The sequence below is a fragment of the Erinaceus europaeus genome, chromosome 3 (genome assembly GCF_950295315.1).
Source record: "Erinaceus europaeus chromosome 3, mEriEur2.1, whole genome shotgun sequence".
Taxonomy (NCBI): domain Eukaryota; kingdom Metazoa; phylum Chordata; class Mammalia; order Eulipotyphla; family Erinaceidae; genus Erinaceus; species Erinaceus europaeus.
In genome coordinates, this window is record NC_080164.1 from 65,151,353 (window position 1) to 65,164,496 (window position 13,144).

General features: G+C 38.9%; 1 protein-coding gene across 1 annotated transcript in view; it reads left to right on the forward strand.

Annotated features, from left to right (window-relative positions):
* Positions 1 to 11,649, forward strand: part of ZC3H8 (zinc finger CCCH-type containing 8) — a 28,732-nt gene extending 17,083 nt beyond the window's left edge. The window contains exons 6-9 of the mRNA XM_060187336.1: positions 1,163 to 1,274; positions 2,072 to 2,181; positions 4,179 to 4,227; positions 7,013 to 11,649. Of these exons, the coding sequence (XP_060043319.1) occupies positions 1,163 to 1,274; positions 2,072 to 2,181; positions 4,179 to 4,208 (252 nt within the window). The 3' untranslated portion in view covers positions 4,209 to 4,227; positions 7,013 to 11,649. The remainder of the gene's footprint in view (positions 1 to 1,162; positions 1,275 to 2,071; positions 2,182 to 4,178; positions 4,228 to 7,012) is intronic.
* Positions 11,650 to 13,144: the final 1,495 nt, after the last annotated feature.

The following is a 13,144-nucleotide window of genomic DNA, read 5'->3' on the forward strand; positions in this document are numbered from 1 at the left end:
TACAAACTGACTCAGATAATGGCACAGAGAATGACAGAGAAAGAGACAGGTATGGGGAGTGGGGGGAGAGCACCCCACAGTTCCCTTCAGCATAGTGGGGTTCAGGTTCCAACCAGGGTCACACTCATGGCAAAATAGTGAGCTATTTTGCTCATCCTTCAGCTAGAAAATTTCAGTGGAGTATTATTTTATATATATATATATATATATATATATATATATATATATATATATTTTTTTTTTTTTTTTTTTTTTTTGCCTCCAGGGTTATTGCTGGGCTCGGTGCCTGCACCATGAATCCACCGCTCCTGGAGGCCATTTTTCCCCCTTTTTGTTGCCCTAGTTGTTGCAGCCTTGTTGCGGTTATTATTGCCATTGTTGACGTTGCTTTGTTGTTGGATAGGACAGAGAGAAATGGAGAGAGGAGGGGAAGACAGAGAGAGAGGGGAGAGAAAGATAGACACCTGCAGACCTGCTTCACCGCCCGTGAAGTGACTCCCCTGCAAGTGGGGAGCTGGGGGCTCGAACCGGGATCCTTACGCCGGTCCCTGCGCTTTGCGCCATGTGCGCTTAACCCACTGCGCCACCGCCCGACTCCCATTATTTTATATTTTTAAAAAGTAATTTAAAATAATTGGTTGTATTAAAAGTGTTTAGAACTTAAGATTATAAGCACATACGTTGTTACAGCTCATTAATAACTGGACCCTGATGATTCAAAAACTTGTTTTTTCCACAATCACTTACTGTAAGTTTAGTAGAAATAGTAATGACTAGGGGGTCGAGCGGTAGTGTAGTGGGCTAAGCACAGGTGGTGCAAAGCGTAAGGACCGACATAAGGATCCCGGTTCGAGCCCCCGGCTCCCCACCTGCAAAGGAGTCGCTTCACCGGTGGTGAAGCAGGTCTGCAGGTGTCTATCTTTCTCTCCCCCTCTCTGTCTTCCTCCTCTCTCAATTTTTCTCTGTCCTATCCAACAACAAACGATATGAACAACAATAACAACCACAACAAGGCTACAACAACAAGGGCAACAAAAGGGGGGAAAAATGGCCTCCAGGAGCGGTGGATTCATGGTACAGGCACTAAGCCCCAGCAATAACCCTGGAGGCAAAAAAAAAGAAATAGTAATGACTTAACTTTTCCTTATTTCTTTTGGCACAGGGAGACCAGTGTAAATTTGATCATGATGCAGAGATAGAGAAGAAAAAGGAAATGTGCAAGTTTTATGTACAAGGATATTGTACCAGAGGTGAAAATTGTCTGTACTTGCATAATATCCTTTATCAGAAGACATAGTAATTTCTTTTTCATGTTTTAGCTTTGTACCAGAGTGATAATCTGGTTCTTTCTCTCCTCCCATCTTTGTCATGAATAAATAAATAGATTCTTTAAAAAAAAAAAAAAAGAATGGAAATGAAACAAAAGATGTCTAAATCATCCTATAGTTAGATTTTTTTCATGTAATTCAATTAATTAATGATCTTGGGTTGGGGTAGATGTTGTGTTTTTCTTTTACTAGAGCACTGCTCAGCTCTGGCTCCTGCTGGTGCTGAGGATTGCACCTGAGACCTAGGCTTGAAAGTCTTTTTGCGTGGGCCAGACAGTAGTGGAGCTGGTTAAGCGCACATGGTGCAAAGTGTAAGGATCCTGGTTCGAGCCGCTGGCTCCCCACCTGCAGGGAGGTCGCTTCATAGGCGGTGAAGCAGGTCTGCAGGTTTCTCTCTCTCTTTATGTCTTCCCCTCTTTTCTCGATTTCTCTCTGTCCAATCCAACAACAGCAGTAATACCAACAGTAATAACAACAACAAAAATAAACAAGGGCAACAAAAGAGGAAGAATAGCCTCCAGGAGCGATTCATAGTGTAGGCACTGAGCCCCAGCAATAACCTTGGAGGCAAAAAAACAAAACAAAAGAAAAAGTCTTTTTGCATAGGTACTATGCTATCCTCCTAACCCCTTGACTCATAACTTAAATAGAAAATTCTACCAGTAGAAAAGATCTTTTATGTGTAAGAAAATAAAGTCATTAAATCAATAACAGATTGTTCCCTTCCTTAACATTTGTGATACATGAATATCCTTGCAAGTTTTACCATACAGGAGCAAAATGTTATCAGGGAGAGTACTGCAAATTTTCTCATGATCCACTGACTGCTGAGACACAAGAACTGTTGGCTAAAGTAAGTATGGCTTTAATATTATTTTGTTTTTATTTCTTTCAAGAATATGTTTGCACTAAGAGTAAGAATTTGTAAAGAGGGGCCAGGCAGTGGCACACCTGGTTAAGCTCACACATCACAGTGCGCAAGGACCTAGGTTCAAGCTTCTGGTCCCCACCTGAAGAGGGAAAACTCCAGAAGTGGTGAAGTAGGGCTGCAGGTGCCTCTCTGTTTCTCTCCCTATCTCCCTCCCCCCCCCTCTCAATTTCTCTATCCAATAATAAATAAAAATCAGAAAAAAAAGTTAAGCGCACATGGCGCAAAGCACAAGGACTAGTGTAAGGATCCCGGTTTGAGCCCCCGGCTCCCCATCTGCAGGGAGGTCGCTTCGTAGGCGGTGAAGCAGATCTGCAGGTTTCTCTCTCTTTTCTGTCTTCCCCTCTTTTCTCGATTTCTCTCTGTCCTATCCAACAATGACATCAATAACAACAACAATAACTACAACAATAAAATAAGACAAGGGCAATAAAAGGGAATAAATAAATAACATTTAAAAAGAATGCAGAACATTAATTTAAAAATCAGGAAAAAATTGTAAAGATACTGTTCTTTAAGGAAAATGTCTCAGAGATTATCACTTTGGATACTTAGGATTGCTTACTAAGGCTTTCCTTTAGAAAATTAATATTCTTTTTATTTTTTTAATTTGAAGGAGATTTTCTACTTATTGCTAGTGTAAATTGGAATTCTTAAAACTTAGAGAACAGCCTTAATAGCTAAGATAAGCAAGGAAAACAAAGCAAATAGAATAGTACTCCTATTATACTCTTAGAAAGAATATGAATTGTATTGGTAGAGAAATATTTTAGAGTTACACTACAAATACTCAAGTAGTTCTTTCAAAGTAGTTCAAATATTTTTCAGTCTTAGAAAAGGTAATTTAAGTGGTCTGGAAGGTGGCGCAGTGGATAAAGCATTAGACTCTCAAGCATGAGGTCTTTAGTTCAATCCCTGGCAGCACAAGTACCAGAGAGATGTCTGGTTTTTTCTCTCTACTATCTTTCTCATCAGTAAATAAAATATTAAAAATTAAAAGGTAACTTAAAAATGGTAGTTGCTTATATTATTTTATATTCTGTATTTTGAAAGTCAAAAGTCAGTTGCTTCAAAATTAAATTGAAATATAAATGAAAACAAAAGTTTTTGTTTTGTTTCCACACCAGAGCTCAGCTTTGGCTTGTGATAGTGCTGGGGATTGAACCTGTGACATCAGAGCTTTAGACATTCAGGTCATTTTGCATAACCATTATGCTATTTCTCCAGCCCAAAGATTCTTTTAAAATCAAACTAAGTCATCTTGGCAAAAATTGCCCAGAGCATATGCAAGAAATACAAAGTCAAAGGTAAAAAAAGAAAAGAAAGTCTGGGGGCTGGGCGGTAGCACAGTGGGTTAAGCACACTTGATGCAAAGTGCAAGGACCATTGTTAGGATCCCAGTTCAAACTCCTGGCACCCCACCTGCAGGGGGTTGCTTCATGGTTGGTGAAGCAGGTGTCTATCTTTCGCTCCCCCTCTTTGTTTTTCCCTCCTCTCTTGATTTCTCTCTGTCCTATCCAACAACAATAACAGCAATGGCAGCAATAAAAATATAACAAGGGCAACAAAAATGGGAAAACTGGCTTCCAGGAGCAGTGGATTCACAGTGCAGACACTGAGTCCCAGCAATAACCCCAGAGGTGAGGGGGTGGGGTGGGGGTAGGGGAAGAATCAAGTCAAAGGTACTTGTTTCTGTATATTTTCGGCTGTAAAATAAAGGATTACCCTGGAATTAGAAGTTATACCAAATATGTGTTATGTTATTAATATGAAATAAATAAGTGATATGTAAAATTAGTTTTCTAACTTACAGTATTAGATGGCTAATGGTGTTAATATTAAGGAAATATAAATTACACGAGTATGAATTTGACATTAATGCATAAAGATGATCATGTGATTTTTTTTTTTTTTAATACTAGGTTTTAGATTCAGGAAAGAAGTCACCATGAAAATAAAATACATAAAAAGGTAAAGTAAGTTTTTAGTGTTATTACATTTCCCTATCCTCTAAAGCATCTCTAAAAGTTGGCATAGAAATGTTTTTTCTGTTTTCTCAAACAAGTCTTCTTCTCTTTAACCTCTAAAGTATAATAAATATTAGATGCTTATACATAAATGTCAAATTCAGGTATATAATCATATTTATGTGATTTTTGGGGCGTGGTGCTGGTGATATTAAGGACTGGTGATAGTAAAGAATGTGATTTTCCCTCTTTTTTTAAAATTACTGTATTTATTGGATATAGATAGCTAGAAATTGAGAGGAAGGGGAAGACTGAGAGGGAGAGAGACACCTGCAGCACTGCTTTGCCATTTTTTTTTTTAATAAATTTTTTTTTAAGTATTTTATTTATTTTATTTTTGAGAGAGATGCAGAGAGAGAAAGACACAGAAACACCAGAGCACTGCACAGCTCTGGCTTATTGTGGTGCAGGGGATTGAAACTGGGACTTTGGAGCCTCAGACATGAGAGTCTCTTTTGCATAACCATTATGCTATCTACCCCGCCCCTGCTTTACCACTCATGAAGCTTTCCTCCTGCAGTTGGGGACTGGGGGCTTGAACCTGGGTCCTTGTGCACTATAACTTGTGTTCAATGAAGTACAATACCACCTAGCCCCCAAGAATGTGATTTTTCAAGATCTAGTATGATGCTCACCAGATAGGATACACTTTACCATGTGTAAGGACATGAGTTTGAGCCTCTTGTCTACCACTTGGCAGCTTCTGCACAGAGAAGTTTTATTATAAGCCAGAGCTGAGCAGTTCTGTTCTTAAAACAAAAAGAGGGGCCAGGTGGTACCTGGATATGTGCACATATTACCATGTACAAGAACCTGAGTTTAAGCTCTCACTCCCCACCTGCAGGAGGAACACTTCACAAGCAGTGAAACAGGTCTACAGGTTTCTATCTTTCTCTCTCCCTCTCATTATCTGCCCCTTCTTTCTCAGTTTCTCTTCATCTTATCAATTAAAATAGAAAAAAAAATCAAGAAAAGAAAAAAACTGGTCTCTAGGAGCAGTGGATTTATAATGCTGGCACTAAGCCCCAGTGATAACCCTGGTGCAAAAATAAATACATACATACATATAAAATCCAGAGAAACAGTACATGCTGTTAAAAAAAAATAATAAGGGAGTCGGGTGGTAGTGCACCGGGTTAAACGCATGTGGCGCAAAGCGCAAGGACTGGCTGAAGGATCCTGGTTCAAGCCCCCAGCTCCCCACCTGCAGGGGAGTTGCTTCACAAGCAGTGAAGCAGGTTTGCAGGTGTCTTTCTATCTCCCTCCCCTCTACATTTCTCTCAGTCCTTCCCAACAACGAAGACATCAGTATAACTACAACAACAAAATAAGGGCAACAAAAGGGAATAAATAAATATAAAAAAAAAAAAAACTTAAAAAAAATGAGTGGATGTGTGGTCTGGGAGCTGGCGCAGTGGATAAAGCGTGGACTATCAAGCAGGAGGTCCTGAGTAACCTATAATATAGACCAATGAATCTTAATCTCACTTTACCTTGGAATGTCTCCTTGCTGCTGTCCATGGTGCTTCCTTGTGGTGCTAAGGACTCACATAGATAAAACATAACACACTGAGCTATTTCCTGGCCCTTAGGGCTGTTTTTTTTTGTTTGTTTATTTGTTGGTTTATTTAATATGACGTTTGTTTTTTGATGTTAGTCAGCTTTTGTCTCATTTCTTCCTAATTATTAAAATCATTAACATTTAGCAAAAATGGTACTACAGCATACATTTACTTTTATTCTTTAGTCTTGTTTAAAATAATCTATAATAATGGGTAGGGGAGATAGCATAAAACTTTCATGCCGAAGGCTCCAAAGTACTAGATTCAGTTCCCACTCTACTATAAGACAGAGTTGAGCAGTGCTCTAGTAAAACAGCCAAGAAAAAAATATATATATTAATATCTTTCCTTCTTTAGCTTACCTTTCAGTGTCTTTTGTGGAGCTCTGGCCTCAACCACCATGATTTCACCACTCCAACTCCCTTTTTCATTCAGATAGACATAGACTACAGCCCAGGGCAGTGGTAGATAACATAATGGTTATACAAAGAGACTGTCATGACTGAGTCTCTGAATTCCAGGTTCAGTCCCCTGCACCACTGTAAGCCAGAGCTGATCAGTACTCTGGTTCAAAACAACAACAACAACAAAACCCATAGCCTAGTACCATAATAATAATACTTTCCACATGGTGCCATGACAGGCATGCACCCTACCTGCTGAGTTCTTTCTCAGTTTCTTATCTCTCCTATTCACCCATATAAGGGATAATATTAACAATATTGTATATATTTATCCCATTATCTATGGTTGCATAGTCACATATAAAAATTTACATGTTTCTGCTCAGTTATGATCTTGGTTTTGATTCAGTTTGTTTTCCAGATTCTTTTTTTTTTTTTTTTAAGGAGAGATTAATTACACATAGAGAGAGGCAAACCAGAGCAACACTCGGTGCATGTAGTGTGTGCCAGGAATTGAACTGGGAACATGCAAGTCTGATGTTCTACCAGTTGAGTGATTTTTCCCAGCTCCTTTACTTTCCTTCCCTTTTTCCTCTTTCTTTCATTCATTATTTCATTCAGCTCAGTTTGGACTTCTTGTGTTAATTTTCTTCTGCCACGTATTTATTTATTTTTGGAAAAGAGGATGGGAGGTGGCAAAGATGGCAATATTCACCATCTAATGTAAATAGTAACTATTTTTTTGTTCTGTTCTCTTCTGTAGCTTTGTCTAGCTGAAGAGTGCTTGTATCAAGATTGTTTAAGACTGTTCAAGACTGGCGATTTGAAGTGGTTTGATTCCTTATTTAAAGCACCCTCTTGTGTCACGATGGTGTGCAACTTTTGTGAATGGCTTGGGAGACAGAATTTAGTATATAAGTGAAGGAGTTGATCTTCACCAAGAGTTACAGGAGATGAAAAAAATATATATATATATGGCAGATGCTGGCTGGTGGATAAATGTGATAATAGCAGAAGTCTCTCCTGAAAGACTGAGTCTTCCCATTTGGTTGGACTGAGTGAGGATGCATGAGTAGGGGTTAAAGATCTAAAGAGAGAAACTGCTAGGCTTCTTTAGGAAGACACTTAATAGTAGATAAGCAGTGAATTAACTGTTTATACCATGTCATGTCAAATGCTTTTCATAATCTTTTTTTTTTTTTTTTTAAACCAAAGCACTGTTCAGCTCTGGTTTATGGTGGTGTGAGGGATTGAATTTGGGACTTTGGAGCCTCAGGCATGAGAGTCTGTTTGCATAACCATTATGCTATCTACCCTCCCAAACTTTTTTTTTTTTTCAAAAGTCATTTTTATTTTGATGTCTGGGATCAAAACCAGGTCCTCATACATACAGAGCTTATACTTTACTCCCTACCTCACATGTTTTTAGTGGTTGTTCACAGTTCTGTTATCGCTTCATTTATGTTAAAAATAAGTAGGGGATAAAAATCTCTGTGAGTAATTATTTCATGAAAGCATCTTTTATGTAGGTCATCATTACAGAAAACACTAAGAAGACTGGACAAAATTATCCATTTTATGCCACAGTTTTCATGTATTTTTTTTTTTATCAGTTTCTAAAAGCCATGTTATAATAAAGGTCAGTTATTGACACTTGCTAAAACAATATGCCAAATATGTTGTCTTCTGATCCTTTTAACTTGATCAGTTGTAGAACTTAAAGAATTCAGCATAATTGTCTTAGTTCACTGACCATTTTTGATAACCATAGCCATTGGAAAATAACAGCTTTCCATGGTCAAAATACCTGTGTAATTCAGTGCTTTGACTTAAATAGAAGTGTGCGCACTACTTTAGAATTTGATGAGATCAGAATATTTTAAGTTAAGCATCTACTGAATACTAAGGATCATAGATGCTAAAACTTTAAAAACCTGTTATAATTCTATAATAGGAATTATCTCAGTAGTAATAGTTACTACTATTTATAGATGAACAAGCCCTGTCAGTAAGAAGATATTACCTAGTTTGGGTACTATATCTTATATTCTTAGTTGTGTACTAACTATTCTAACTATTCTTAGTTGTGTACTCACTCCCCTCCCCTCCAAAACTGAATTTCAGTTTTGTTTAGGTATCTGTATGACATCCACTGTGCTTTGTGGATAGTGGCTTCCAACCCGTAGGGCTGTTATTAACAAGGATCTAACGTTGTAGTTCTTAACCTTGACCTGACACTGAAATCACCTAGGAAACTTTTTACAAATTACTACTATTGCTGGGGACCCAGTCACAGAAATTCTGATTTGGGATGTAAGGAAGACTTGGAGGTGGATATGAGATTTCCAGTAGCTCTCAGGTGATTCTAAAGCATAGCTAAGGTTGAAAACTCCTGGTCTTCACATAAAACAAAAGTGTCATTCTTCTTGCCAATAGTTGGTTTAGGCTTGAAATAGAGTGCATAACCAACTGATGTGTAGAAGTCAAAGATCAGAAACATCTGAGAGATTATTATTATTATTATTATTAACCCTGGGGAAATAAGCTGTGGTGTTTTGAGGGCAGTGTGTCAAGAACTGAGAGCAGGGAGTCGGGTGATAGCGCAGTGGGTTAAGCGCAAGGACCGGCGTAAGGACCCCGGTTCGAGCCCCTGCTCCCCACCTGCAGGGGAGTTGCTTCACAGGCAGTGAAGCAGGTCTGCAGGTGTCTGTCTTTCTCTCCCCCTCTCTGTCTTCCCCTCCTCTCTCCATTTCTCTCTGTCCTATCCAACAACGATGACATCAAGAACAAAAATAATAACTACAACAGTAAAACAACAAGGGCAACAAAGGGAAAAATAAATAAATATTTAAATAAAAAAAAGAACTGAGAGCAAGGTAGGTGAAATAGTTTACCTGGGGGGGGCCAGGTGGTAGTGCAGTGGGTTAAGGCACACAGATTGTGCAAGGCGGAAGGATCCCAGTTCGAGCCCCCGGCTTCCTACCTGCAGGGGAGTCGCTTCACAGGTGGTGAAGCAGGTCTGCAGGTGTCTATCTTTCTCTCCCCCTCTTGTCTATCTTTCTCTCCCCCTCCTCTCTCCATTTCTCTCTGTCATATCCAACAACAATGACAACAACAACGATCAACCAGGGAAAAAAATGGTCTCCAGGAGCAGTGGAGTTGTAGTGCAGGCACTGAGCCTCAGCAATAACCCTGATAACCCTGAAGGCAAAATAAATAAATAAATAAATAAATAAATAGTTTACTTGGGTTGTAGTGTACTACTTTGTCATGTGCATGACCCAGGTTTGAGCACAGCCCACACATTGAAGGAAACTTTGATGCTATGGTCTCTTTCACTCTCTCTCTTCCTCTCTGTCTGTCTTTATCTTAAAGTTAGGAGCAGCTTTCTAGTGATGTAGAAGTTACTGATTCTGCCAACAACCTGAATGAACTAGGGAGAGTTGCTCCAGATTCATTTTTGTGTTTTCTCTTTCCAGTCTCAAATCGGCCACATTTCAAGAAATCTAGATTCCTTTTTATAGAGAAAAATATTTACAGTTCAAGATCTGGATGTACTCATCTATTGAGTCTAGTCAGATGAAGCATACGTGAGAATGTAGCTGCTTGATGGGCTTTTGTACAGATGAGGAAGTATGAAAGATATTGGGGTGGATATGGATAGTGGTACTATTATTATTAATTTAACAGGAGGGGAGTGGGTTGAAGAGTGAAAGAACCTGGGCTAGGAAGATAGCACAATGGTTATGCAAAAAAAAATAAATAAATAACTTTCTTGTCTGAGAGGTCCTAAAGGTACTAGGTTTAATCCCTAGTGTCACTATACATCAGAGTTGATCTGTGCTGTGGTTTAAGGAAAAAAAAAAAAAAAAAAGAACCAGCATCATTCTGGCATATGTGATGTTGGGTGCTCCTGGGACTTTTGAGGAGCTCCAAATTGTTTTTTTTTCTTCTCTTTACTAGAGACTCCGTTTTTGGTTTATGGTGGTGCAGGGGACTGAACCTGGGACCTCAGGTCCTCGGGCATGAGAGTCTATTTGCATAACCATATGCTTTCCCCCCTGCTCAGATCTGTTCTGTTCACTCCATTGACTTTTAGGGTACTAGTTTTCATTTATTATAGTTGCATGTCTGGTGATCTTCAAGGCTATTGTTGCTGGAGATGGAAATGAAAGTCGGGCAAACTAAAATGCCACTAGGCATGTTACAGCTGAATCTTGACCTCGCTGTTTTTCTAAATAAATTCTCTTTGAATTGTTGTAAGCCTTTAATTTGCAGAGTATTGGTAATGTTGATTTTGACTATTTTTGCCTTTTGTGGAGTAGTGAATTTTCAGAGATGTTTAGTCTGCCCCTCCAGAACTGAAAACTTCGACTTGATTGCTTGTTGTCTATCTCCCCCTACTCCCACCCCGACACACTTATCTTCATTTCAGGATTATTTGCTTACAGCTGATAAGAAGACAGTCTTCTAGTTATTTTATTTCAGAATTTCCCTTCCCTACCTGAGTGTCCAAGGCATTCATCTTCCTGGAAGGATGTCCCTCTTTTTCTGAGTGATTGGGACCTTCTTTCTTGCTCCAGGTTTTAAACTACCTCTTTAAGGGATTCCACAGAAGTGACCTTATTTACCATTCATATTAGTCTTAAATAGAGTTTTGTATCACAGCTGTATTCTGTGAAAAAAAAATTCAAATTTACTTGACTGATGTGTTGCTTGGCAGGCATATTGTTACATAATAATGTAAACTGGTCTTCAGACTTCTTGAACAAATTTGTGATTCAGTCCCACATCTGCTGACACACCAGCTCTGTTCAGCTTCCCGAATGCCTGCAGACTGCAAGCCAATTTAAACTTCCTAGTGTAGCTGAGTTCAGTTAGGCTAACCCGGAATCAACAGAAATACTTATTTTAGCCAGTGTACATAACACAGTCATTTTAGTCTGTGAAGGAGACAAACCTGGCCCCGGTGAATTCCCAGTTGTCTGAGTGAGTGAATACCCATCCTTGTGCAGCTGAGAAACGTTCTATGTTCTCTCCACGCAGAGCAGCCCCTCAGAAAACAAACCTGCCCAGCTTCCCCTGGTCTGTTTCTACAGACTGCCAGAAGTTCTGCAGGAAAGATTGTATTTCCTGGGTTTGCTCTACAGCTGTATCTGTAGCAAGAAAATGTGGAAAGGGACAAATGGCCTTGTGATGTGCGGACCTTCCCATTTAGTGGCTGGAAAGCAAGACAGGGAAGGGAACACCTGTAACAAATGGGAAGACCTGCAAGGTTTAGCTGGGAGACACTGCTGGTGCCCATGGTCTGTTAAGTCTCAGCAAGAGCACTGTCCGGCTACCGTGAAAACTGAATATGTTTATAGCAATAAATCCTCACTAAAGGGTTGGGTGAATTGACCTGTGATTACTGTCTTTATTCTTACATACAATTAAGTATTTAAATCAGTTTATTCTATAAATATTTAATTTTCTACTAGTATTTCACAAACTTTTATTCATTTTAATGTATATAATGCCTATTTAATAATATTAAGATTTTATAACAACAATATTAAAGATAATATATCTACTTTGAATCAGACTAATTTTTTAATACTTTTACATAATGTAAAGTGATAATTTGATTGTTTTCATGCTTAAGTGTTTAATAAAAATCTAGTATATAATTACTGTGTTAGAGTTATACATGGTATAGGTTATTATTACATTGTTGATGTATTTTCAAGATAAATTGTAAACATAAGAAATATAGAAATTTTTTTATAAATTAAAAAATGAATAATATTGATATTATAGGTGTGAGAACTGCATGAAGGCTCATGAATTAGTAAGGACCCAACCAGGATTAACAAAAGACTGAACTTTCTAGGTCAGATCAAGGTCTGGCAAGTGGGGAGTTCAGGACAGCAGACATGCCTATAGACCTGTGTCTCCATTTCCTTTCCTCTTGCTGCTAAGGTCTCAACCACATTTCCTGTGTTGGCAAAGGACAGTTTCAGTGGCCAGCAGGCAAGGACACTTGTTGCCCACTTTTAGTCCTTAGCAGCCCTTACTCCCCTGGTGTTGAATTATCCTCATGTTCTGGACACACAGCACAAGGGTGTTCAGGACTTGTGTTTTGACTGGGTTTGTATTCCCTGTAAGGATCTGGCACATAAAATGTCTTCAGTGTTCGTAAAGTCATTAAAATACTAAAACATTAAAAGAGTACTGTCTCCTCCCCAACTGTATGGAAAGTAAGTCATGGACTTTTAGGTAAATGAACAAAAAGAGCTTTTTAAAACGTCTAAATTTGACCAGAAAGGTAACTCACCTTGTTGGATGCCAGCCTTGCCAAATGCTTAATCCAATCTTGAGCCCTACCACACCACATAGAAGTAAATGCTATAGCCTCAGAGGAAGCTTCAGTGCTGTGGTATCTCTACCTCTGTCTCTGGCTGCCTGTCTCTCTACCTGAAAAAGTTAACCTGAGTGATGAAATTGCATATGTACAAGGCCCTTGGCAATATCAAAAAGAAAAATTAAGTCTTGGAGTGATAGAGGCAGAACTGTGAAACAAAGTAGATGGGGATTGTATGTCCAGCTCAACTAACTCAGATATGAAGGAGGTGACTGAAAAAGAGCACTCGACATAGCTGTTGGCTTCCCCATGCACCAGCCAGGTACATACATGTCTTCCTGTGTCTGATTTTTATATTCACATATGTGTTGGCTTCCAAGACTAATTATTCCTGAACTAAGCATTGTCCTGGCTCTTAACTACCACTCACCCATTAACTGGTGGATCACATAGTGAGGATCAGTGGTTGCTCAAGTTGGGGGGGTAATGCCCGTCAGACACCATGAAACTAAATTTATTAGAGTCCAAGTCTAGGTTTATTGCAGCTAGAGA